This window comes from Gasterosteus aculeatus, chromosome 6 (genome assembly GCF_964276395.1).
Source record: "Gasterosteus aculeatus chromosome 6, fGasAcu3.hap1.1, whole genome shotgun sequence".
Lineage (NCBI taxonomy): Eukaryota > Metazoa > Chordata > Actinopteri > Perciformes > Gasterosteidae > Gasterosteus > Gasterosteus aculeatus.
The window spans coordinates 7,644,844-7,671,985 of record NC_135693.1 but is presented as its reverse complement, the minus strand read 5'-3'; the positions used below and the strand labels follow the sequence as shown (position 1 = coordinate 7,671,985).

The 27,142-nt window shown below is 40.9% G+C and overlaps 3 protein-coding genes across 4 annotated transcripts; all 3 read left to right on the top strand.

Moving 5' to 3' along the window:
- Positions 1-13: 13 nt before the first annotated feature.
- Positions 14-6,201, top strand: LOC120820497 (interferon-induced, double-stranded RNA-activated protein kinase). Its single transcript, XM_040178346.2, has 19 exons — positions 14-330; positions 939-1,065; positions 1,158-1,312; positions 1,395-1,521; positions 1,707-1,774; positions 1,855-2,004; positions 2,096-2,228; positions 2,828-2,883; positions 2,960-3,050; positions 3,395-3,426; positions 3,514-3,556; positions 3,648-3,727; positions 3,893-4,012; positions 4,104-4,238; positions 4,314-4,530; positions 4,614-4,757; positions 4,882-4,986; positions 5,189-5,251; positions 5,536-6,201. Exons 1-19 carry the CDS (start codon positions 236-238, stop codon positions 5,671-5,673), a joined length of 2,079 nt encoding a protein of 692 aa, XP_040034280.2. The 5' UTR covers positions 14-235; the 3' UTR covers positions 5,674-6,201.
- A 3,554-nt stretch (positions 6,202-9,755) lies between these two features.
- Positions 9,756-17,101, top strand: LOC120820498 (interferon-induced, double-stranded RNA-activated protein kinase). The gene is made up of 17 exons (XM_040178347.2): positions 9,756-10,199; positions 10,646-10,775; positions 10,912-10,982; positions 11,233-11,394; positions 11,523-11,655; positions 11,796-11,860; positions 11,938-12,016; positions 12,172-12,236; positions 12,325-12,412; positions 12,638-12,696; positions 12,780-12,902; positions 12,998-13,147; positions 13,219-13,423; positions 15,109-15,252; positions 15,450-15,548; positions 15,726-15,788; positions 16,300-17,101. The coding sequence occupies exons 1-17, from the start codon at positions 10,096-10,098 to the stop codon at positions 16,432-16,434; spliced, it is 1,875 nt and encodes a 624-aa protein (XP_040034281.2). The 5' UTR covers positions 9,756-10,095; the 3' UTR covers positions 16,435-17,101.
- A 953-nt stretch (positions 17,102-18,054) lies between these two features.
- Positions 18,055-25,020, top strand: pkr1 (double-stranded RNA activated protein kinase 1). Of its 2 annotated transcripts, NM_001267675.1 has the most exon segments (12): positions 18,141-18,405; positions 18,771-18,897; positions 18,990-19,144; positions 19,227-19,353; positions 19,740-19,798; positions 19,893-20,030; positions 20,116-20,268; positions 20,379-20,583; positions 21,238-21,375; positions 23,173-23,271; positions 23,489-23,551; positions 23,647-25,020. In NM_001267675.1, coding segments are annotated over 12 exon segments (1,494 nt in total). In that variant the 5' UTR covers positions 18,141-18,310; the 3' UTR covers positions 23,782-25,020.
- Positions 25,021-27,142: the final 2,122 nt, after the last annotated feature.

The window sequence follows — 27,142 nt, the reverse complement described above, 5'->3', positions numbered from 1 at the left end:
GTTGAACCAGTTATGATATTTCAGATATCACGTGAAGGGGCCATATTGTGTGACGTGTACAAAGAAAACGAAACCTACCGACGGCGAGGCGGAATTACAGCTCAGCCCGCGATGTAACGTTACGTAAAGTAAAAATGAACTCTAAAACGATACAAAGTTAGTTAGTAGTCCGAGATGTACTCCTACCCGTGAGGTGACGCCGTATCTGTTTAGTTGTTACTAGTAGTTATTTACAATGGCCGTGGCGAGACTCAACGAGCTCACGCAGAAACAGCGCTTGGTGGTTCGATATGAGGACGTTGGATCTGTCGGCCCCGATCACATTAAAACGTGAGTTCAATTCATTCTCCGGTGGGATTTGACGTTATATCACGAAGAGAAGTGAGAAAAGGACGTGTTCCTACCCCAGGGCGGCAAACGCTAGCACTTCCCGTGTTTTTTCCCCCCTGTGCTCTTTGCTAAGTTGCTACATTTAAACCATTGTATATATTTTGTAGTCGTTAAATGTTATACCCTCCACTGTACCGCACGAGCCTGTCATTCCCCAGAGCCTCCTGAAATCCTCCTGCACGAGTGTAACACCACTTTAAAACAGACGCACGCGAAAAAAGGTCCAAGTAGATGTGAAGGATTCAGCGGTGTTGAATGTAAATATTCTTGAAATGTATGCGATCTGATGTCCTGCTCCAAACATATTAAGGGCACCATATATATATATATATATATATATATATATATATATATATATATATATATATATATATATAATCCCCCAAAAAGGACACCGTGACCCCCAATTAGCGGAGCTGTTACGACCCGATCTATGGGGTTTGCTTTAACGTACTAGCTCATTGACAGTAGTTTCCAAGCTGTCAAATGATCAACCTCACCTCAACATGGTCTCGGCTGTTTGACTGAGTCGTGTCGTTTGTTTGCAGGTTTACCGTGAGAGCAGTGGTGGACGGTAAGCCGTATCCTGATGGTGTGGGGAAGAACAAGAAGGAAGCCAAACTGAACGCAGCTGAAAATGCCCTGACAGTCCTGCTTGAGGAAACAATTGACCCTGTAAGATTATTGTGAATTTTAGCGATCCAAAGTATAGAAAAGTAAATCAAGACGATGGTCTTCTTGATGTACGTTTGTTTTAATCTTGACAGACAGAAAATGCAACAGAAGCTTCCACTGCATCAGCTGCTCAGACCGTTCTCTCTCAAGGCAACTATATGTGTTGGCTCAATGAGTACAGTCAAAAGAACAGGATGATGATCAGGGCTGTGGAGTCGACCCAACTGGTACCAAATGGTCTTTCACCGTAAGCCTCTACAATGAATTATCATCTGTAGCTCTTTTCTCTTGATATGAAAATGCATTAAATATTTTTTCTATGACATTAGATGCTGCTGCTGCTTTGTGGTTGGTGGTAAGGAGTATCCAAGGGCCACTGGGAAAACAAAGAAGGAAGCTAAGGAGGAAGCAGCAAAGCTTGTATTTCAACAGATACATGGCATTGAAACCACAGAGGTAAGTAATGATGCACCGTGGTTTCTTTTAGAATGAATGCAACTTGTATAAAACAGAGAGAAAGAAAAAGAGTCAACTTGACTGTATTGTTGCCATAAAAAAGTTGTAGTTGATTTTCTGTATGTTACACAAATCACACTCCAGTGAAACAAATATGAAAAGGTACTTTTCTTTGTTTTGTGAAGAATATTGAGGAGGAGTACTGTGGCACGCCAAGCAAAGAAAGCAAAGAATTGAATATGTCGGACATCTGGTGAGCACAAAACGATGACGCGGCATTGCTTCTTTTGGGTAATTCAAGGTTTTAGTGTCTGACTTCTCTTGCTGTTGCAGTGACAAGATGAAGAGCATGAGTGTGCTCACCAAGGAAAAAGCTTTTAAAGAGACAAATTTCATAAAAATCGTCAAACACCACTGCCACAAAACAAAGCTCTTCCATGACTACGTCCTAGAGGAAAGAATGGGTCCAGATCAAAGCCCGCAGTGAGTATGGACCTCTGGACCCTGAAAGGACTCTCTGAAGCGCTTGATGGATATGAAAGAGGATCTAAATATTTCCTCCCTACCGACACAGGTTTTTCTGCAAATTAGTGATCGACAACAGGAACTACCCTCTGGGGGAGGGCAAGAACGTAGAGGAAGCCAAACAGAATGCAGCTCGGCTGGCCTGGTCTGCTCTCACGGAGCAGACGGACCGGGACAGCAAGGTATTTCTCATTTTCTGCTGATTTAGTGTGATCGTTTTTTCGAGATGTCCCCTAGTAGACTCTAGATTCTAGAGTCTAGAACATGTTGATTGCAAATGTTTTTCTATTACAAATCAATTTGTTATTCTGCTCCACTGAACCAAGTTGCTGCGGCTTACTGTCCTTTAAAACTCTAATACAAAACATGAAATCTGAGTCTTTTCTTTTAGTGAAACCACAATGTAAAATCAAAGTGTCGTTGTTGAAATCTGGAAACACGCTTAAAGCGTAGGTTTGAAATTCTCAAGCGTGTCATTTTGCCTTTCACCATGTGCCTGCAAAGAAAGTTACTATGAAGTGATCGGCTATACTGACATTTTAGAATCCTTTCAGCTTGTATGATTTCCATTATTTTATTCACAATTATGAGATATTTACATTAACTCAACTCAAATTATCACAACTCTTTTTTTATTTAATTTTTAACAAATCACTCACACGTTTTTCTGCTGCACAGCAGTTTAGAAATAGTGAAAATGTGTTTCTACAGAGCTTGATCAAAGTTGATGTCACTCCCAAATGTACGTAGCGGTAATAAACACTTGCTTTTGTGCTTGCAGTTGTCTCCGGGGTCGGCAGTGTCCAAGGATGGTTTGTTCGCGTCTTCAGACAAACCGTGAGACTGCGGAGTATGAAAGACATTGCAGGTGGAGTTTGAACAGTTTCTAAAGCATCTCATTTTCGTCTGCAAGGGAGTTCCTTGATCCAAAATCTGAAAGAGTGTCGACGGCTGCAAGTGACTCGGCTCTCTTCACAAATTCATCAGATCCTCCTGTTGATCAGGTCTGTTATTTCCTCGGCAATCCTCTAAACATCATCATGGTTCACCGTCTATGGAAGACAGACTTTAATTCAATCAGTTTTTCTAAAGTGGCTTGTTGCTCCAATGATAGAAAGTGAGTCGACACATTGCCAGGATGCTTTTTGGGGTAACCCATGTCTTTGGTGATAGAGAACAAGTAACTATAGTATAGGACGACCCAGAGTGGGACAGTCATTAGGTCTACTTCCCTGCACAACGTCGCTAATTGTAAAGGAAGAGCTTTTTTCGGACCCTGTGTAGTAGATTTTGTTTGCGGTATTGCTGAAATATAATTGGTTATATTCTTCTGGTTCCCATCACAAAGATTAAAAGTCCTGATGTGAAGCCTAAAATAAGGTGAGGAGTCTTTTCAAACCCTGTAAAGTTACAATACATAATTTTTCACTGGATTCTGTAGTTGACGCTGCCGTATTTGTTGTCTAGAATTGCAGCAAATTTTCAAAACGCCTGCAGAAACAGCAAAGAGGTAAAGTATGAAGATATTAATCAGGATAATTCATAGTTTTTGTTTTTGTTAAACGTTTTCAATCTCTGTGTACTTTATTTTATTCATTCAGGGTGAAATGCCCAATTTCAGTGGCAAGAGTCCAGGAAGAAGTCCGAGTAAGAAAACGACAACCCAACCATCGGCGTCATGGTACGGAAAATGGAAACATTGAAGTACTTTAGTGGCCTTGTTGTATTTAGCTCTGCTGTGGCTGTTTATTTGTGAATTAATATAAACAGACATTTTTGTAACCAGCCAATAATATGTAGAGTTCAGGACGTTTTGCCTCAACAATAACTGTGTTAATCTTTACAGGTTTACATCTGAGTTTGACTCCATAGAGAGCCTCGGGAAAGGAAGCTTTGGTCATGTTTTTAAGGCAGAGAATAAACTACTGAGGAAGAGTTTTGCTATAAAGATTGTCCGTTGCAAAGAGTAAGTCAAGTACGAAAGATCTTTCATATTTTTAATGTGCAAAAAGTAAAGATTTTTTTTATTAACTGCACCTTTTTCTTGTTCTCCTTAGTGTCAAAAAAGCTCTAGGAGAGGTGAAGGTGTTATCAGATCTCAATCACTGCAATATTGTTCGATACTACTCGTGTTGGTTGGAGGATTCAGGATACCAATGGGACAGTGCAGAGGACAGTTCCAGCAGTTCACGGTAAGTCCCATCCACTTATTCAAATCCTCAACATACGTCCTTCATGTCTCAGTTTTTCTGAACTTACTTTTCTAGGTCGAATGGCAGTTCATCTGTAAAGTACCTTTATATTCAGATGGAGTTGTGTAGCACAAGAACTCTCCGAGTGTGGATAGACGAGAAGAACCTTCAGAATGTGAAGAAATCTCTGCGAGACTCCAAGAGGAGAGAAGAAAGTCTGACTATTGTTCAGCAAATAGTCAGTGCAGTCGAGTACATTCACTCCAAGATGCTCATCCACAGAGACCTGAAGGTGAGACCACGTGGATAAAATGCTTATTTATATCACACCAGTCATAAAGCTCCATGATGGTTCATTTCTTTCCCCACGGTCAGCCGGCCAACCTCCTGTTTGGGCAGGATGGGGAAGTGAAGATCGGGGACTTTGGTCTGGTGACTGAGGAGAACAACGACGATGCTGAGAACATCTTGGAGAGAACGGTGTACAAAGGAACCCCGTGTTACATGGCTCCTGAGCAAGTGAGATGTTCTACACCGACATTCACTTTGGATTCATCTCAAATGTTTGTTGTTGACGGGAGGTTTGTAGAGCTTCAGTGCCTTTTGTTAATTGTGGGCTCTTGTTTCTCTTGTTTCATGACAGAAGAGCAGGAGTTCGACTTATGATCGAAAAGTGGACATATTCGCTTTTGGGTTGTTATATTTTGAACTCCTTTGGAACATCTCGATCGGCCAGGAGAGGAAAAAGGTGAGCTGTTCAATTCAAGTCAATGTTAACTGTGACCCAATGAATGCTTTTTGTTTTTAGTATTTTTCAAAGATGGCTACCAAACACATATAACCATCCCCAAATTTAATTTCACAGCAGAAATGCCATCTGTGAAATAAGCCGACAGCCTATCAATTTTTAATCGCACCTATTAAATGTTCTTCTTGTCTTTTTACCCCAGGTCATGGATGATGCCAGAAACCAGATATTTCCTGAGAGATTTTCAAGCAATTTTATCCTGGAGGTACACGAGCACTCTTTCTTTTACTTGATACATGAAACCGTACTTTCGTCAGGGTTGCAGACGTTGGCGATGCTTCTGGCAGGGCGGTGGTGGGGCTGAGGTACGGGGTTCACACTGTTGCAATGGAAGCCATAACAGGACCAACAGTTAAATGTCAGATAGGACAGATGCTGGTTGGTGGAAAAGAGTTACTTTCGTTAGGATACCCAGGTGAAGTGAATTAGAGGAGGAGTTTTTACAGTTTACAGTTGATATCATGAAGATCGCTGTTCTTTCTGTTTCAGGTCAAAGTCATTAAGTCGATGTTGAGTGCAAACCCAGAAGACCGACCGGAAGCAAGTCAACTGAAGATGCACCTGGAAGAGTGCTCCCAAACACTAAGAGGGCTTAAAGATACACGCCGCGAAAGTAGGACTTTCTGACTTACAAGGACACTAAAATAACAAGACAAAAGCATCAGTCATCACAAATTGTGTTAATTCGGGATAATAATCCATAATACCTTTTTATTTGCACGTTTGTATTGCTAATGATCTCTAACTGTTTTGTGATCAGATGTGAAAAGATGTGTCATAATCATAGTACTGATTTATAATACAATAAGAGGATTCGGTTATTCAAATCCGAGCAGACGGTTTGTGTACATTTTAGATTTTGTCACTCAAAAAAATTGAGTGCAAAAAAAGATTTATGCTGAATATTGAGGATTGCATGGAGTTATAGCCAATTTTAGTGTTCAATACTTTCAGACATTTAGCTCCTAAAGCCATGAAATTTGGAAGTGGCACATACAAAACCAGATACAAACTCACGAGCAGACCTTGTGTTGTTTTCATAACTAACCCGTAACAGTGGAAAAACCTCAAATTAGCTAGTTTGGCGATCCGGCAGTTCCTTGAAGTACAATTCAGTATTTTATTGATTGAATAAAATTCGATATGTAGCAAAAATGGCAACGTGGACTCACTCCTAGGACCATGAATGTGTATGTGCAAAGGGCGTGTGGGCATTTTGTAAAGTTCCCTCCTTGTTGTCTTCACTACGCCTCTACACTGAAGCCTCCATTGATTTCATCTTGTGAGTTTGTGTGTGAGTCATCCTGTCAATATATCCTATACCTGGATATGGCGGCAAACCAGGTTGATGCGCACGCGTAAACCAAACATCCGCGAGCAAATCTCCCTCTCGCGCGAGATATTTGCTCGCTCGCTCGGTTAGTCTCTGCTCGCGCTCGAAGGTGTTTCCACGCGCTCGCTGCTGTTCTTTTTGACAGTGAGGGGGCGGAGCCAGTCACCATGCTATCTCTATATCTAATTGGTTACAAACCGCGTCTTTGGATTGGCTGAAGAAAGGGGATAGAAAGTCGAAATGATGAGATAAAATGTTGTCAAAACACAAACGACACCTCTCTGTAACCGTAGTGGACCGTAGATGACAACCAGCTGCAACCATAATTTACCATCATTACCGGCACATCACGAGCAATGCGTCCAGCTCGCAGACCGTATTGATAAAATGAAGTCCGAAATCTGTGAATATCTTTCAATCAACTTTCAATACCGATCGATTTTTGGAAAATCAAACTAATGAGATGATATAAGATAAACGCAGGCTCCTCCATAGTTCGGTAAAGTTGGCAAGATTTAGACTGACGGACCGGCCTGCGAGCTGGACGCATTGGTCTTAATGTGCCGGTAATGATGGTAAATGATGGTTGTAGCTGGTTGTCATCTACGGTCCACTACGGTTACAGAGAGGTGCCGTTTGTGTTTTGACAACGTTTTATCTCATAATTTCGACTTACTATCCCCTTTCTTCAGTGCGGAAATGGGCTTCTATAGTTGTGTGAATGCATCACTTCAGCCAATCCAAAGACGGGGTTTGTAACCAATTAGATGTAGATACAATGGTGACTGGCTCCGCCCCCTTACTGTCAGAAAGAAAAACAACGAGCGCGTAGAAAACACCTTCGAGCGCGAGCAGAGGCTAACCTCGCGAGCAACGAAGTTCACGTAACGCGCGGGAGACTTTTGCTCGCGGATGTTTGATTTACGCGCGCACATCGACCTGATTTGCGCTCTCGAATTTTGACAGTGATTTGCCGCCATAGCTAGATGTGGAACGTCCGCACATAGCGGCCATCTTGGTACAGGCAGCTCACTTACCCATAACATTGTGTTGGTAGTGATACGTGCACTTAAATGACCATAACTTACTCAATTTTCAACCGACTTTTAATCGGCCTGGTTTGTTATAAACGTCAGAGGCGTAGTTATGACACTGCATACATATTATATATATATATATATATATAATTCTGTTATGTTCTAAAAAATAGAACAATGTTCTAAAATAGGTACAAGATTTCTCTTTATAAATATACATCACGAAATGCTGTGTGTTGAAATCCCCACCCTGTACAGGGATGTATTTATGACACTGCATACTTATGAATAATTATAATTATAACCATGGGTTTTCATACGAAAATGATATTAAACAGAACAGTATTCATAAATATGTCATAACTACATCTCTGACGTTCATAACAAACCATAAAAATCGGTTGAAAATTGAGCGAGTTATAATTATTTAAAGTACATGTACCACTAACGACACAATGTTACGGGTGAGCGAGCTGACACTACCAAGATGGCCGCCTCCGCCATAAGACATCTAGCCTTTAAACACATATCTATGCAGTAGACACCAGCTGTGGGAGGAACCGTCACAAAAGGAAGTTTTGAGTACTTCACTGGGTGCAACATTTCTTTGGCAACTGCAATATGCAGTCGCAAAACACTACGTGAGTGTCTTTCAGATCAAAATGGAGGCAGAGTTTGACATTTGGTGTCAGTGCTGGTTGACTGGTTGTAAGCAGCACTAAAAGTGATCGTAGCAGCAGGTGGGATTGATTAAGGCTGTTGTCCACTAGCGGGGTTGTAGACGTGTAATTCAAATATGCATATGGTCGTGAATGTGTTTAACTTGTACATTTACAAATAAAATGTCCACATTTCACAAGAGATTCATGGTCTTAGGAATGAGTCCACATTGCAACTTTGGCAACCCAAAAAGGCAACAAATATCTACTTTGGGTTGTCATACTTGCCATTTATTGTAATCTGTTCATGTAAGAGACCGTAATGTTTTATATGGCATCAATTGAAGACTGTATTTCTAACGAGAAGTATGGAAACATCCATATGTATATAATTAGGGGGATTAACTGGGGCAATTTTACATCTGGATCTTGTGCACAGACCAAAGTTCACAGCTCAAGGAGTTGTATGTCTGAAGATGTTGCCACCTAGAAATAGCTCCCTGCTTAAGATGTTTTTTGGGGGGTTCACTGGGACAAAAAATATGCAATTACAAGTTCTCCCTTAGCATTAATTATTACGGAATTATTTTTTGGTGTCCAAAAGTGACCAAACATAATTAAATTAGTGTAAACATAATTTATATATACAACATATTTATAGGACAAAATCTAAAATGTACATGTGCTACATGTAAACCATGGAATGACCTGATCGCAACATTATTCGATTAATGAATCATGGCCTGGGTAATTACCTAGAATGCTTTATTTCAAATTTGTCAATGTTGTAAATGGATAAATGTGTATTAAGTGATGTCTATCCTATTATACCATTTGCTTTGTAATAAATAGAATAAATTGGGAAATAAAACAGTGACAACGAAGGTGTGTTGGTCATCCATGCGTCGTGAAGTTTGTTGTATTTTACACATTTTATTCATTTTAGAGGGAGTTAAATGATAAACTACTTTGTTTTTACATTCAGATGAATCTGTTTCAGTTCTGAATTAAGGAACGAACCCTAGCTCAAGAAATGACGATGTACCAAATGCTATTTCTCAATAATTAGCATTGATTCCCAAAACTGTAAACAAAAAGACATGAATGAATGAATTAACGTTACACATATTTTCAGGCAAATGAAAATGGGCAAATTAAAGAGACTGAGGAGTGGCCAAAACAATGAAGCACTGAGTATTATTTGTATTAAGAACAATGTGACATAAAAGGTAAGTGCAGGTAACACAAATGAATTATCCATAACCACTAAAGATCGAAGGAGATTAGTATAAGCAACAACCTTTCGGGTGGCTGAGTACGTTATCCTGCTCGGCTGTAGGAATAGCTCCACAACAACCCTTCAATCCAGTCACATCATTTGATGCAGACATGTCTGTTGTTATACATTCAACCCTGCTATAACAGCCACATCTGTCGCCATAGCAACTACAATCAAGTCCACAGACCCACACCTGTCACAGTCACGGAATAAGCAACATTTAGTCTCATTTAGATGTTGTAACATTGGTATTGGATGTAGACAGTTGAAGTGTCCGTCAGTGAGCATGATGTGTTGAGTGTTTACTCTTAACATGTTGTAAGATAACATGTTAGAGGCGTCCCTCTCTAGGCGTTGTCCCCTTGTCTCTGAGACGCTGCGTGCGCACCACCGGACGGACCAGTTCAACCCCCAACGAACAACAACCAGCTTCTCACCATCAATGCCGAGCCGCTCCCCTTCCTGACATTTAGTCGTTCGTAGCTGTAAGTTCACTGCACTACGTGGAGTTTTTAATTACGTTTTCTTTTTGTTGGATAAAGCAAAGTCACGTGACGAACCCAGAATGACGTCATGAAGAAATTGAAACTTAAGGGAGGTCTGAATTGAAGCAACGCACGGGTGTTACCCAACAACACGAGACTTATTATTTTGAGAGTATTGTGAGCTTTTACTTTGTTCTTAAGGGGTCATGTAACGTTATGGGTTTTGAGTTGGTATTCCGGCTGCTTTTTATTTAAGATGGAAACTAGGAACTATCTTTCTAAACTAAATGAGTACGCAAAGGCAACGCGCGCTCAGCTGAAGTTTGAAGGATTTGCGGCCGGCCCTGGTCATGATCTAACGTGAGTTCAATTAAATGTAACTTTATGTTACTCTTAACCCCAGTTTGTACATTTGGACATCGGCATCACTAGTCGATGACGATTTGGACACTGGCATCACTTCCGTATGCACGCGTGAATGAGCGTAATGGCGCAAGGACATTCCCTGTGCTGTCTTTACCTCTTCATATTCTAAGTAAATCATGGTCAGGTTGAAGAGAGGTATACAGTAGTATTAATGGGTTCAAATGTGTATTCTTTGAATAAATGTGTCGTACTGCTAAACACGCTGAGGGTGTGCGTGGGCATCCTGGTGGAGTCCAATGGTTACTGCACAGATCAATTTCTACCTGGGGATGAATGAAGAATCCATCCATCCAGCTCTCTTTCTCACTCTATCTATCTATCTATATATAGATATATGTATATATATATATCAATGACTCAGATGTGATATTTTCTCACAGACACACCCAGTGGGTAGTCTTTAATGGTAAAGTCTATCCCAATGGTGTGGGCAAGAACAAGAAGGAGGCCAAGCACAATGCCGCTAAAATTGCCCTAGAAAACTTGTTGGCGAACCGAGATCAGAACACGGTAAGATTATTGTTCCTCTTAAAGTAAAAGACCTTTCGTAGGCCTTGAATCCGTTTGTTTTCTTTAACAAACATAGCAGGCCACGGTCCACTGTGTCAACCATTTTAACATCATGATCTGTATTTTAATTTTCAAGGATGCAGAGGAGAAACACTGTTCATCAGGTCAACAGAAAGATAAAATAGATCAGACAGTGTTGGATATCAGGTGAGTAAATCACAACAGCAGTGCACTTATTTTAATTTTAAGATGAGATAAACAGTTGCTGCTCAGGACAGCCATAAAGAAAGTAAAATAAAAGGGTAATAAGTTATGTAGATGTAGTAGAAAATGACAGGAAGTACAATCGAGCTGTCCTCTGCGTTATACCGTCTGAAGCAGGCGAATACAGTTCTCAGTTTTGCTGATTTACAGTTTAACGTATTCATCAGTGTGACACATCACTTGTTTGTTACAGAAATCGGTTCAGACGCCTCAGTGGCAACTTGCATGCCAACAAAGACAGACGAAGGGAAGGAGAGGCGGATTTCATATCAATGATTGCCCAGTACTGTCAGAAAACCAACCGCTGCCATTCATACATTGAAGAGAGGAGATGCTTTCTAGATGGTCGGCATCAGTGAGTATTAATTAACCTCATCCTCTGTACTCTAACTAGATACTTTTTCTAACTGTTAATTGCTATTCAGCTATGTGTTTGGATAATGATCTAAAATATTTGCTCTTTTCTCTTTTTTTTAACAAAAGATTTTTCTACAAATTAATGATAGACAAAAGGTTGTACCCTGAAGGGGAGGGTGGGACTGTAAAGGAAGCCAAACGAAATGCAGCTCGGCTGGCCTGGTCTGCTCTCCAAGAACAGTCGGACTGGGACAGCAAGGTATTTCATGTTTTTGTACTCCCTTTATATCATGAAATATACACTCACTCACTTTGATTACGTTTGAATAAAAATGTTCTACTATGGGGAAATTTCATATGAATTAATGATGTCTATTGTGTCCATTCTTTAAATTTTAGGTGTCTATCAACTCAACAGCAGAAGATTGTCCTTCACCCGTGTTGCTTAGCCGATCAACTACACAGTAAGGCACTTCATGTAATTAGTAAAAAGGCAGACAACAGAGTCAGATAATGAGACCGATGTGCTCATGTCCCGCAGGGAGTCCCTCGAATCGTCAGCAGAGAGCAGGCCAATGGGCACAGGAAGCCCAATAACGTCAAACCCTTCCAGGGCTCAGGTCTGTTCCCTCCCTCAGTAGGTAAAGCAAAGCTCTACAGTTATGATATGTACTGTAGCAGCCCTGTAAGTTCAAAAAAGTCTAATTTGGGTCCATAGCAAAAATAAAAATGTTTTGATAAATGCTACATTATAACATTTTTGTGAATATTTCAGATTCCCTTAACGTCAGCTGCTTCTGGAGACAATGTCTTTGACAGGTTGTCAGCAACAAGTTCACTGTAAGGCACTCATTGACCCGAGTAATAGAAGACAGTTTGTAGAAATGCAAATATTAAAAAGTCCTAACTCGTGCCTCTTTTCTCCTAGAGAGTCTCTTGCATCGCCTCAAAGCCAGTCAACGGGCACAAGTGGCTCAGTAATATTCACAGATTCATCAAACTCTTCCAGGGATCAGGTCTGTACTTCTCATTACAATCCTAAAAACTGTGATAGTAAATAGAAAGATCAACTCCCTTCTATGCTGCTTACTCAGTGGGGTGGAGCTACAGAAAGAGCTGCCAGGTTCCATAAACGCAGTAACTACTAGTTGTGAGGTCACCTCAACAATAAGACTCTATGCTAACATAACAACTGCAGCGGCTTAAACATTCTGAATCCATTCATTATTTTATTCCCTAAGGATGCTGTCAAAGTCCCGATTTCTGGAAATAGTCAGAAAGAGACATCCATCCCGTCCAGGTATGAAAAATGTATTTCCAATGCACCATGTGACATGTATATACGGATACAGCCTTAAACCTCTTCAAATATTTGATCAACAGGTTCACGTCGGAGTTTGATCCCATGGAGCTTCTTGGCAGAGGAGCGTTTGGTCGTGTTTACAAAGCAAAACATAAAATGCTGAATAACGTGTATTATGCTGTAAAGGTTGTCCGCTGTGAAGAGTAAGTATAAAGTCGCACGGTTCCTGTGTGCATTGGGCCGTATTTATGCAAGTACTCTGTTTGCTGATTCCTTATCTCGTTTTTCTTTGGATCAGGAAATCTCTTCGAGAAATGGGGACGTTATCAGAACTCCTCCACTCTAATATCGTCAGATACTACACATTTTGGGTGGAGGATTCAGGATACAGGAATCCTGAATTAGCTGACTGTGCAGCTGACAGTTCAGATACTTACGGCTCCTCCCAGTGAGTCCCATGCACTTAGTTAAGTCTTACTTCTGTCAAAGATCATCAATAAAGCTTTCTTTCTTTTCCAGGACGTCGAGTAATTCATCTGCAAAGTACTTCTATATTCAGATGGAGTTATGTGATACCAAAACACTAAAGCATTGGATTGTTGAGAGGAACAAGGAGTCTCTGCAAGACTCCAAGCGAAGAGAAGAAGGTCAAAGCATCACTGAGCAAATAGTTAGTGCAGTCGAATACATCCACTCCAAGAGGCACGTCCACAGGGACCTTAAGGTGAGACCTATTATGCAGACAAAGGTGATATAGACGCTACCTGTATGTAACTGTAGCCGTTGTATAGCTAGCTCCGTCGGATCTTTGCAAGGACCCTCAGACGCACGTATGAGAGTGACAACAGTCTTTATTCGGCAATCAGTTGCTCGGCTCCTCGGCCTCGGCCCTGAGCGTCTGGCTTCCAACTTGCCTCCAAGTCCTCCTCACTGCATATGATAGGGAGACAGTCAGGATCACTTCCACCTGTGTTTCTTACTCACTTGCGGGCACCGTTCCCTGATCCACTCCCCCGCTCTCCCCTCAGCAGCTGAGCTAACCACAGCCCGCCACCACAGTAACAGGTCAGGTGTATTACTCTGACGAGGCCCAGCACCGTGAGACATCCTGGGCGGATTACATGGAACCAGTTTATTTTTATTGTGTACACTGGTTGAGACCCATACTAGACATTTTAGGTATAAGTGCTAGGAGGGATTGTGCGAGAGAGTTTGTGGAACTGTGCTGTGTGACTGCTGTTTGAAGTCCAGTATACAGTTCGGTACATCATGGACTGTCGAGCAACAGTAGTGATGTGGAGGCCGGTGGAAGCAGGTTTACGTTGATAATATCTTCCCTTTCGGTAGGAAGCAGAAGTCAACCTGTATGGTGTCATGTGGTAGTCGAGCACACGAGAGACACAGCACACTGATAAATTATCCTTTATAAAATACCAGCAGGCTGCAGACTATCGTGGAAGGCGGAATAGATCGGGAACAGCAGAGGCGGACAGCACTCATATTTCTTGCATTTGCTCTAAAGAGCAGATCCTGCTTGCCTCTTGATATATATACTCCGATATACAAAACCCTGATCTTATTCAGGTCCTGGAGAACATCATTGACCACTGCCTGGAACTCCGTAGGGGCATTTGTGGAGGAGAAGGGCTGAAGTTCTTGCCCTCCTGCACGTTGAAACATTTTGCACAAAAAAAAGAGCTTTCAGGGAGTTTTGCAAACTCTGTAAGGAACAGGAGAGTGAGAGGATTTGAGATAGACAGCTTGAGAATGACGGCTCTTTTGTAAGATGGCTCCAGTGAAGCAGTCAATGTGTGAATTGTGCAGCCTGAGCCAGGGGGAACCCAAAATCACAGGTATTTGGATGTGTTAGGAGGACTGGAACCATTCTGTAGGTGACATCAAGGTGACCTTATCCAAGAAACTGGCTTGACCTGGAATGGAGTGAGTATGTAGAAAAGCAAATAGAGCAAAAATACAGATTATGATGAGCTGGCTGTAGTTGGGATGTCTGTCCCGTGAATTTGTGTTCATGAATTCATTGTGCTTAATATTTAGTTATTACATCTGGACTTGAGTCAAAGTTTACATTTTTTAAGGCCAGTATTTAACTATTGTCCACCAGAATATTATTTCAAGGTAGGATGGAGGGAACGTTCAATAGTATTTTCAACAGATGGTCATAAAACCCTTGAACATACAACTTGTAAATGGGGGCGTTACATTAGATTTAATGCAGTGATAATACAATAAACAAATGCCAAATTATTAGATTTATTTTTTTACCTAATAAATGTTCGACTAAAAAAGGCTATTATTGATTACACTAGTTATTGGCCGCATAAAAGCCACACCTACTGACTGTTTATTTATTATATTGACTTTACTGTTTCTTCCTCTGCATTTGATAAGCCTGAAAACATCTTGTTTGGACTTGATGGAAAAGCGAAGATTGGAGACTTTGGTCTGGTCACCCAAGATGATGATGGTGATGACAATGCCCTGATGGAGAGATCACGGGAAAGAGGAACGCACAGTTACATGGCTCCTGAACAAGTGAGATGGTCTATAGCTGTCGTCCCCAACCGGCTCGCCGGGTCGCAGAGAAAGAAATTTCTTCTTGATTATTTCTTTTTTTTTGCTGAAAAATATTCAGCTGAAAGCTGCTGCTTTATTCTGTTGATAATATTATGGATAACATGAAACTGCTGAAGTGCCTTTTGTCAATACTGTGTTTTTATCCATCACAAAAGAGAGAGAAGAAATATGACCGAAAAGTGGACATATTTGCTTTGGGCTTGATTTACTTTGAAATCCTCTGGAAACTCTCTACTGGGCACGAAAGAGCAGAGGTGAGTCCATACAAATAATAAGATGGCTTCTGTAGGTAAACGCCGCTAGTTGATTGATTTTTAGTTTGCAAATCAATATACTGTAAATCACAGACACGTCTTATTTTTCACTAATTTAATGGAACATGAACTTACCTGTGTAAACTTACAAGTTGTTTCTCACCTTATGAATACCAGGTTTGGAATGATGCCAGAAGTCAGAAGCTCCCTGAAATGTTTTCACAGACTTTTCCCCTAGAGGTAAGTTACCATGGATACTGAGCATCAGGGTGCAAGTTATTCATAAGGGCCACCGACAGACAGTGGTGGAACTAAGTACTTTACTTTAACTGTTACAAAAGTATTACTACATTTCAAATATTGTACAAGTATTGGACAGCGTAAGTTACAAATTCAGCACACCAAACACATGACAATGTTATTGTGTAGCTGAATTGATTAGCTCATTAAATGATTTACGTACATACAAATGTGATGTGAGGATTTCTTTTTTTTTAATGTTTTCAAAAAAAATCATCTCAAGGTATTACTTTGGGTAATTGTGATACAATAAAAAACAATTTTAAGAATTTATACAAACCAAACAAACAGTAAATTGATTGAGAAAATAATCAGCAGCTTAATCCATAATGAACTAATCAAATAGTGTTTTGATTGTGCCATTGGTGCGTATGTTGGTGCGTATGTTGGATACATTACAGCTTCAACATGTAAGAATCTCAGCAGCAGTCTGTTTTTGTTCTTTTTGCAGAACCAAATCATCAAGTCGATGCTGCATCAGAAGCCTGAAGACCGACCCGAAGCAAGTGAACTGAAGGCAAAAATGGAGATCTGTGCTCAGATATATAACACACAAAATGTACATCTGGCAAATGCTACGGCCTGATTATCACAAGGAATTGTGATACGTTTTTAGCAGCAAATATAAATGTATCTGTTCTATTGCCACCAATATTAGGTTCTCGTACTGCGCACACAGCTCTTCACAAGCTCACATCCTTACTCCCTCAAACGCACAACCATGGCAACGGTTAGCAGTCTGGAACTCAAGGACACGTCAACTTGAGGACAGGAGATGAAATTATTAACAATTCAAACTATGAACACACTAGAAAGCAAGTTTTAATGAATCATGAAATCAGGTTCATTGTGATTTCAGAACATGACCTTTACTCAATAATCGTGTGCCGGGGATTTCTGTGTCTGCAGTTGACATTTTATTATAAAGTCAAAATGGTTAAAGTGATGTCACATAGTGTCCCATTGCAGCCTTGGTTTGGAATGTGCATGTTCATAATGGTTAGCCTGGATGTGTGTGGCCTGGACTGTACAAAAACCTTTGGATGAGCATTGTCTCTCGCGGCAGGGGCTTCTCATTTGGTTTGGTTTGTTGAGGTTTTGCATCCATTTATCATAACAATATTGTCAATATTTTATTAGTTCCAACAATATTCTTTTACAGAATTTTGAGATATATTGATGAGTTGGGTATTGGTGGCTCATTGATGCTCAACTCAAAAAAATAAATAACATAAAAATAAAACCTGTATAAATGTCGTTTCCGTCATTTATTTAATACAGAACATGTGAAATAATTATACAGAACTTGTCTTGCTTGCTTTACTCCGTCTAAATTATTGTATATTGTCTCATTGCAATTTACAGGTGAGTAGATGGAAACTTCATTAGGATTTGTTTTCCAATTGGAAGCAGAATTCTTTCTATCCCCTTTGCTCATAGAATGAAAGTTGCATAAGCCGTTAATGCTTTGATCAAATGCATTTTGAAACACATTTGACGATCATTAAGAAAATATGTCACATTGAATTGTGTCGACTAGCAATGCGATGACTTTACACAACAGCAGCATATTTGCAGAGAGCGCATGCGGCATAAAGAGTGTGTATGTGCCCACAAGGTTAACGTTAAACAGCCACAATGTCATCCAACGTGAGACCCACGCAATGTTTTTTGGTTACTTTAGATACTAGCATTGATACTTACATTAGGACAGTATTAGTGATAATAATACGTTATCAGTGATCAGCTATTTAGAAATGCTTTTGTTTATGAAAGCTATGATTTCCAAAATAGCTCTGAGTTTGTTTGCTTGGTGAAGTAATACTCGTTGTTGTTGGCTAGTTGAAACACGGCTGGACACAAAAAAATTCCAGCCCACATTACAATAGTGATAAAAGAGTTTGCACAAAAAAGCTTTTCCATTATTTTAAATTGATAAGTATGTAATGTAGGGACAATTCTGATCCCCAAATCTGATATCATGAAGGGAACAACAAGTTAGGGTTACAATACACACAGCCACCATCTAAACACGACCTGAGGGAAAAATTCGTATTTTCTGCCATTCCCCCTAAATGCCACACACTGCACCTTTAAAATATGTATCTGTCAAAAACAATTATTAACAGAGAACATTAACAGCTTCCAGTTAGGAAAGGCAAAACAACACATTAGTTTGATCATAGGACACCAACAATCTCCCCAGTTTTAAAATCTATAGTGTCATTTTATCCGCATTTAATGTTTAATCCAAACAATGATATGTCTGATGTTACGTGAAGGCACCACTTCGTATGAAACGAATCTTACCGAGTGAGGAGGCGGAATAACAGCTGAGCCCGGAATGTACGAGAAGGTGCGACAAGCACGAAGAAGATACAAAGTTAGTTAGTAGTCCGAGATGTACTCTTACCCGTGAGGTGACGCCGTGTCTGTTTAGTTGTTACTAGTAGTTATTTACAATGGCCGTGGCGAGACTCAACGAGCTCACGCAGAAACAGCGCTTGGTGGTTCGATATGAGGACGTTGGATGTGTCGGCCTCGATCACATTAAAACGTGAGTTCATTTCATTCTCCGGTGGGATTTGATACAGGTTTTGAGGAGATGTTTCACTGGAATAACAGATCCAGGAGTGTTCAACTTCGTTATTTACAAGTAGAGGTATTTCCTGAACTCTGTCCGCAGCATCGGCTTAACTAACTTAACTGTATTGACACCGCTTAAGAAATGAGGTAGTAAAAACACATTTCTGCTAACATAATGGTTAATACACATCTCACCGTGTTGTAATAAAGTGAATCATATTTCGGCACTAGTTTCCATGGCGGCCTGTAGGGGCCTGACACCTGACTTGCAGACTCATGTCTCAGAGATGATCTCACCGCGTCATTGCTGCACCTCTTCTGCTCGTTTGTTTGCAGGTTTACCGTGAGAGCAGTGGTGAACGGTAAGCCGTATCCTGATGGTGTGGGGAAGAACAAGAAGGAAGCCAAACTGAACGCAGCTGCAAATGCCCTGACAGTCCTGCTGGAGGAAACAATTGACCCTGTAAGATTATTGTGCATTTTAGCGATCCAAAGTATAGAAAAGTAAATCAAGACGATGGTCTTCTTGATGTACGTTTGTTTTGATCTTGACAGACAGAAAATGCAACAGAAGCTTCCACTGCATCAGCTGCTCAGACCGTTCTCTCTCAAGGCAACTATATGTGTTGGCTCAATGAGTACAGTCAAAAGAACAGGATGATGATCAGGGCTGTGGAGTCGACCCAACTGGTACCAAATGGTCTTTCACTGTAAGCCTCTACAATGAATTATCATCTGTAGCTTCTTTGTCCTTGATATAAAATGCATTAAATATTTTTTCTATGACATTAGATGCTGCTGCTGCTTTGTGGTTGGTGGTAAGGAGTATCCAAGGGCCACTGGGAAAACAAAGAAGGAAGCTAAGGAGGAAGCAGCAAAGCTTGTATTTCAACAGATACATGGCATTGAAACCACAGAGGTAAGTAATGATGCACCGTGGTACATGGTGCCAATATTGTGCAGGACAACAATCCACTGTGTTATCATCAAGATTTCACTTTTTTTACTCTTTAAGACTGCAACAGAGATGTACAACATAACATGTAAATGTTCTGCTCACAGACCTATTTACCTCAACCAGTTGCTTTTATTTTGAAAGCTCTTCCAAGAAAATATTCACGCAATACATTGTATTTTGTTTTGTATGTCTAATCACGGAAAATGAGGAGCCTAAAATTGAAAGACTGTACGCTACTTGGTTGTTTTGATGTTGCAGAAATGTTTGTCCTACTTTTTTGAAAAGTACACAACTCAATAATCAAAGCAAGTCTCCTTTTAAATCCATTTATTCTTTTATTTCCTAAGGATGTTGTCAAAGACCAGAATACAGGAAATAGTCAAAATGAAACATCCATCCAGTCAAGGTATGAAAGAAAACGCATGTATAAACCTCTCACAATAATTGATGTTCAATTAAGAAGACCGCAATATGTTTTTTTTTTTACCTTTTGTCCACAGTTGTGTGGATCCCAGCAGGTTTACGTCAAAGTTTGAAGACATCGAGTGGCTTGCCAAGGGAGTGTTCGGTGATGTTTACAAAGCAAGAGAAAAACTGCTGGAAAAGTATTTTGCTGTAAAGATTGTCCGCTCTGAAACGTAGGTATGCGGTTGCTGTATTCTATCATTCAGTCAACTCTTACTTTGTTAAATTATTCTTTTTTTAAATGATCTTTTTGATCAGGAAAGCTTTTCGAGAGGCTGACACATTATCAGACCTCCACCACAATAATATCGTCAGGTACTTTACGTCTTGGATGGAGGATTCAAAATACCAGGGGAATCCTGAATCCACTGACAGCTCGGCTGAGAGTTCAGCTGGTTACAGCTCTTCCCAGTAAGTCCCATGCATTTAGTTTTTTCTTCAACATTTACTTCATAATGATAAGTTGATGCAATTAAAAACTTCTAATTACATTTTCTTGCTCCTTTTTTTTTTTTTTGTAGGTCAACAAATGATTCATCTGCAAAGTACCTCTATATTCAGTTGGAGTTATGCGACACCAAAACGCTAAAGGATTGGATTGGCCAGAAGAACAATGAGTCTGTGCAAGACTCCAAGAGAAGAGAAGAAGGTCTGAGCATCGCTCAGCAAATCGTTAGTGGAGTCGAATATATTCACTCCAAGAGGCACATCCACAGGGACCTTAAGGTGAGACCACTGTGTGCGTATACGGTTCAGCAGGGGTGTCAAACTCATTTAGGTAGGGGGCCACATACTGCCCACTTTGATCTCAAGCGGGCCAGACCAGTAAAATCATAGGCGACGGGGGGGAGGCCATCATTTTCAGCCAGTTGCTGCTGCTTGGAGGGAAAAAAAGCTACTTTTCATTCAACTTTTCAATCCAAGTCATGGTGATCCAAGTCATATATATATATTATATATTATATTATATATATATATATATATATGTATATATATATATATATAATATTATATTATATATATATTATAATATTATATTATAATATATATATATATATATATATATATATATATATATATTATATATATATATTATATATGACTTGGACTGTATATACACGTTTTGTATGTCGCCTGGTTTATTCAGACAGCACTGTGAGACAGATCCAGGTACAAAAACCAGTGAAACTGGTCAGAGGGCAGATCACACCGAACCGGGATGTTGTTCTGGACGGATGGGGGGGGCTTCATCTCCAAGACCTTTTATTTCAGTCAGGAAGTTTAAGTAAAACCGATAAGAATTTGCTTTGCTAACATGTTTGTGACTTGTAAATGTTTGACATAAACTCATGGAGTATGATGTGGTTTTTCGTTGGTAAGCCTCCAAACATCCTGTTTGGTCTGGCTGGAGGAGTGAAGATTGGGGACTTTGGTCTGGTCACCACTGATGATGATGAAGATGCTTTGATTGACAGAACAGCGGACAGTGGAACCTGTCCTTACATGGCTCCCGAACAGGTGAGACGGCCTTTCACTTCATTCTAGTAGAACACATAGTGCTGCACTATTAGAACGCACATTGTAACTCCAGATGACTGTTGCTTAACACACGTCTCTTGTTGCAATTGACGGATAGATGACACAATATTCTTTGTTGAAATTGGTTGTTAAGAGCTGACGGAAGCACACGTAATAGACGGAACAAAAGATCACTCATTTTTTATTTAGAAGAAATAAGAAATGGATTCCTTGTAAAAAATCAAATGTTTGCATATTTTGTTAGATAGGTGCTCAATTTGACTGATGTATCGAAGAGATAGGATAAGAATCTTTCACTCGACCCGCAGTGGCTGCATTTACAGGATCACGGCAGCAAATGGATAAACACAAACATCAAGACCGTAATACAATAAAACAAAAAGAAATAATAATTATAATAAAAAAGAAAGAGAAAACGGTAACTGAAATGAAATATTCTATATACAGAAATATTAAAGAGAAAGAAAGAAAATACCATTGCAGTATTTATTGGACAGTATTTCACAGCCTGACGGAGCTACTTACAAGTCTCCCCACATTACATTACATTACATGTCATTTAGCTGACGCTTTTATCCAAAGCGACTTACAATAAGTGCATTCAACCATAGGGTACAAACTCAGAAGAGCAAGAAACAAGAAAGTGCAAGTGAAAGTTTCCTCAAATAAGCCAATTTACGATTTGCTATAGATGAGTGGCGTTACAAGTACAATTTAAGTGCTACAATTTGTTAGTCTTTTAGTGGAGGTAGAGTCTGAAGAGGTGTGTCTTTAGTTTGTGAAGATGAATTTGTGAAGGCTCTCTGCGGTCCTGGTGTCATCTGAGAGCTCGTTCCACCTTTTTGGAGCAAGGACAGCAAAGAGTCGTGATCTAGTCGAGTGTTTTGCTCTCAGTGAGGAGGGACGAGCAGTTTTGCAGATGCAGAGCGGTGGAGTGCGGGTCGGGATGTCGGGTTTCACCATGTCCTGGATGTAAGCTGGACCCGATCCATTCACAGCATATATGGTACGTGAGCACCAATGTTTTGAACTGGATGCGGGCGGCCACCGGTAGCCAGTGCCAGTTCCGACACAGGAGGGAGGTGCGGCCGTCGAGGTAGGACGAGAGAAGGGAGAGAGCAGAGCCTGAGACACCAAGTTCCTGAAGGGAGGAAATAAGGATCTGGTGATTGACTGTGTCAAATGCAGCGGAGAGGTCCAGAAGGATGAGGACAGAGGAGAGAGAGGCAGTGTGGAGTTGCTCTGAGACAGCAAGGAGAGCAGTCTCTGTGGAGTGGCCTTGAAGCCTGACTGGTGGGGGTCAAGGAGGTCGTTACGGTGGAGATAGGAGGAGAGTTGGTTAAAGATCGCACGTTCAAGAGTTTTGGACAAAAAGGGAAGAAGAGAGGCCGGTCTGTAGTTGTTTTCTTCTGACGGGTTGCGTAGGTAGGTTTCTTCAGGAGTAACTCTGGCCTCCTTCGGAGAATTGGGGAAACAGCCAGATAACAGAGCATTGTTGATGAGACGGGTGAGGAAAGGAAGAAGGTCAGGAGCGATAGATTGTAGAAGATGTGATGGAATGGAGGGCAGGTGTCAAATTAAAAATGTTTCATCAAAGATATTCATTTGTTACTATTTATACCATACTAAAATTCAAGTTAAAATCTAAGTACTTAAAACTGAGCTGAAACCCAATTTGCTTCATTAGCATAAGTAATAAACATTTCATGATGAAATTATAACATTAGTCAGATGAAGTGCATTTTGTTAATACTGTGTTTGCATCCATCACAAAAGAGTAAGAAGAACTATGACCGTAAAGTGGACATATTTGCTATGGGGTTGATCTTCTTGGAAATCCTTTGGAAAGTGTCTTCGGGCCACGAAAGAGCAGAGGTGAGTCTTTCATAAACAGATCGGAGCGTTGCTTTTATTATTAAAGTTTGGACAGTTAATAATATGTGGCAGTGGACTTCTGTTCAGTGTGTAACAAAAGCACACACACAATCTTCATTAATAGTTTTCCTTGTATTTATTTGTAACTATAGTTTTAATTATTATTTGTTCCAGGCTAACTAACATGTCTTTCCTTTTATCACTTCTTGAATACCAGATTTTTAGGGATGCCAAATGCCAGAAGCTCCCCACAGAGTTTTTACAGACTTATCCCCAAGAGGTAGATCACAATGTTCATATTACAATAACGGATTCTAAGACCGACAACGGTCGTTGAGTCAATTGTATGGTTTTTATTTTATTTTCTATTTGCAGATGCTAATCATTAAGTCGATGCTGCGCGAGAATCCAGAAAAACGACCTGAGGCGACTGAAGTGAAGGCAGAACTGGAGAAGTGTGTGAGCACGTTCAACGCACAAAGCCTTCCCCAAAGAAACGCAACTGTCTGATGATCACAAGAAGTTCTGATGAGTCTTAAGAGTGGATGGAAAACAGTGTGGGACTTTATCCAATGATCGGTTTAATTGTTGGTGGGTAAACTGTTATCGTCCTGCACTGTGTAACCTGAATGTTGACTGATTTTAAACTTAATGTCCATTTTGAAGAGATGCTGCTACACGTAACGAGTGAACACTGACACGCCGTCTGTGACGCTAGAAAAGTACCTGGAGCCTCATAGCGTGAAGCTGTGAGAACCTTTTACGCATTGTTCAACATGCCGACGTGAGGTCAAACCATTAACTATGAAATTAACGTCCAAGTTATTATCATTATAATTATAAGGTTCACAATCAGGTGATGAAACGTGATTTAATCATTTTTAACCAGGAAATGGTAACTTTGACATGAATTCACATCGGTTTAGCTTTTCATTCTACCTGATCATGTACCTTCCCTTTCCAATGATGTCACATTACAGCCTTCGCTTTGTGTTATTTCTTTCTTTTGCTAATTTTAATCTGTAATTCTTTGCACTATTTCTATGCTGTTGAAAGTTTACAGAGCGGTCTCACATGTGTCACCATGCCGGGCCAATAAAGACTATTGTGAGTGTAAGTTTTATTTTATAGGTTGTCAGGTAAATCTTAAAAATGACTGTTCCCAACGTCCTTTCCTAACAGTATTAAAGTCGAGCCATCCTGTTGTATCGGTTGCTGTGACTGGAGATTAAAATAACCATTTAGCTCTTTAGCCCGTCTGCTGTCACAGTATGACACCACCCTCATTGGACTCATGTCGGGGAGAGACGAGTCCGCCGACAGGTCGGTGATTGGCTAACTGGTGACGTGGTGCAGATGGAACAACCTGCAGCTCAACGCTCCGAAGGCAGTGGAGACGGTTGTGGATTTCCAAAGCAACGCAGCCCTTCCGCTTCCTGCGGCCCATCATATCTCAGGACCTCAAGCGGGAGCCGAACAACAGAACCTCTGAGGCGGGCAAGAAATATTGTAGCCGACCCGCCGCATGAACCAAGTCCGAGTCCCCCGCTGAACCAGACATTACATGCAGGACATTTGCACAGAGATTTCTCACCATGGAAAGATTTGTACTTGTTGTTTTACCGAACTGATCTGTTTATATTGTTCGTTTTCTCTTCTTGTTTTACTTTATCTTGTTTTATTCTTATATCGCACCAATCACCAAGACACGTTCCTCTGTGTGTAACACACCTTGCAAGATTTTCATCCAGATTCTGATTCAATCTTTATGGAAAGACAATAAAGAGGAAACACTACTTCCCCAGTACCAGCAGTCATGGGTCAGAATGCAGTCAGTACAGAAGAAACAATGTATATTTCTCATGTATACGTATATCCATCCATTGTCAAACCGCTTATCCTGCACACAGGGTCGCGGGGGGGCTGGAGTCCATCCCAGCCAACTTCGGGCGATAGACAGGGTACATCCTGGATTGGTCGCCAGCCAATCGCAGGGCAACACAGAGACATACAACCATTCACACTCACATTCACAGGCAATTTAAAGTCCCCAATCAACCTGATCCCCAGAGCATGTCTTTGGACTGTTGGAGGAAGCCGGAGAACCCGGAGAGAACCCACGCAGACACAGGGAGAACATGCAGACTCCACACAGAAAGGCCACTGGGCGGAATCGAACCCAAGACCTTCTTGCTGTGAGGCAACAGTGCTAACCACCACGCCACCGTGATGTATTAATATGTAATGGAATAATTTCAAGCGAATAAGTCAATTTGCGTCCCTGCGGACAGTTCTTCCATTGTCCCTTTAGAGTTGAATATACCACACGAGGGCAGTCTTGCCATGTTTCTTTTTCCAAGATTGCGGTTGATTGATGTTTTTTGTATTTCTATGAATATAACATTATGTGGGAAACCGAGACAACCATAGTATAATAACTAAGATAAAACATACAATGTTGAGCAATTTGGGACATAAAACAACAATTCTATAACCACTTCCAAAGAGCTACATTTTTTTGAAACAACCACGAGAAAAGAATGTGCATAGATGCTCAGGGTGGGATGATACAAAACATTGTTGTTGTCTTTTGTGGTGTGACCTGCAGGGGGGGCTGTGGCTCCGTGGAGACCACAGGCTACCTCAGCGTGTAGGTGACAAAAGGTTTATTCACAGTGAGAGAGTCCAAAATCGGAGAGAGCTCCGTGACATTTAATCATGCCTCCAGCGCACGTTTGATGATTAGCATCTCTGTAGAAAACAACAGTAACAAGTGCCGGATCCCACACAATCACCGGGCTGTGGTGCCCGTCGTCCCAGAGGCCCATAGGATCAGCACAAATCAGCTCCTGTGCCTCAGCATGTTCAATCGGCACACTGCAAAGCTAAAAATGTGCTCCGTGCCTGTGGATTGAGGCCTTAAACAGATGATCTACCTTCATGTAGATTGAAGAACCTGTTTAGTTTCTGTACTGTCACATCACCTCATTGTAAAACGCTGACTGATGAGGGAAATAGCGGCAGAATTTAGCAGATTTCAGACAAAGGCTTGACTTATCCTTCTTCCAGCCCTTTTGAGAACACAGACTATTTTCAATCTTGATATTCCTTTCAGGTCAATGGGCCTTTTAAGAGAATCTCAGTCGTTTGTGTCTATCGGGTGAATGCAGGTCCAGTGTTCATGGACTCCTGGGGGAAATATCTGGCCGCTGAATGCTCCACTATGTTCAGCAGCTTGTCACTGGCACTAACGTTTCAAACAAGACCACCAGTTATAAGCTGAACACGCTCCATAGAGCCGAGGAGACACGCTCACTGTGAACAACGCCTGTCACATCAAACTCGTTTGATCAATTGATTAGAAATATGAAATGTGGGAATGAGAATTAAGCTGGTGGGATTCGAATGGAATAAAATGTTATCTATATCCTATATTATTTGATTTAGTCGGCATGTAGGGCCATGACACTGGTATTTCATTTCATGCCGGAGATAAAACGTACCCTGTTTCGTTGCTATATGTGACCCTATTTATTATGATTACGTTTTATCTAACTTCCGCAATAACAGCGGCCAGGCGAATATCTCCTTTTTCTTTGAAGATGTCATTTAAACCTTTCTTCCCTTGACATTTACACCACCAAAACAATCCAGCCTCTCATTTTAGCCGCTTCTCAGATAAGAAACCTGGTGTGTTTCCAATCTTCCACAGCTGTCGCGCCTGTGCGAGCAGGGTTATTGGATGTATTGAGGTCACTTCCTCTGAGAGCAGTGTGGGCACTGAAGCAGTGCTGTAGTCAGTGGCCTGGACCATGTAGCCCGGAGTAAAATGGACTCCCCGGTCTGGAGACGCAGCAGCAGAGTGTCTCCC

What these genes read in the sequence shown, in the direction of transcription:
- LOC120820498 (XM_040178347.2), top strand. Translation starts at nt 10,096, where the DNA reads ATGGAAACTAGGAACTATCTTTCTAAACTAAATGAGTACGCAAAGGCA. An exon ending in GGCCCTGGTCATGATCTAAC is followed by an intron (nt 10,200 to 10,645) that starts GTGAGTTCAATT and finishes ATTTTCTCACAG; the next exon opens with ACACACCCAGTGGGTAGTCT. An exon ending in CAAACTCTTCCAGGGATCAG is followed by an intron (nt 12,413 to 12,637) that starts GTCTGTACTTCT and finishes TTATTCCCTAAG; the next exon opens with GATGCTGTCAAAGTCCCGAT.
- pkr1 (XM_078103896.1), top strand. Translation starts at nt 18,311, where the DNA reads ATGGCCGTGGCGAGACTCAACGAGCTCACGCAGAAACAGCGCTTGGTG. An exon ending in ATGGCATTGAAACCACAGAG is followed by an intron (nt 19,354 to 19,739) that starts GTAAGTAATGAT and finishes TTATTTCCTAAG; the next exon opens with GATGTTGTCAAAGACCAGAA. An exon ending in AAGATTGTCCGCTCTGAAAC is followed by an intron (nt 20,031 to 20,115) that starts GTAGGTATGCGG and finishes CTTTTTGATCAG; the next exon opens with GAAAGCTTTTCGAGAGGCTG.
- LOC120820497 (XM_040178346.2), top strand. Translation starts at nt 236, where the DNA reads ATGGCCGTGGCGAGACTCAACGAGCTCACGCAGAAACAGCGCTTGGTG. An exon ending in CCTGCAGAAACAGCAAAGAG is followed by an intron (nt 3,557 to 3,647) that starts GTAAAGTATGAA and finishes TTATTCATTCAG; the next exon opens with GGTGAAATGCCCAATTTCAG. An exon ending in GTTACATGGCTCCTGAGCAA is followed by an intron (nt 4,758 to 4,881) that starts GTGAGATGTTCT and finishes GTTTCATGACAG; the next exon opens with AAGAGCAGGAGTTCGACTTA.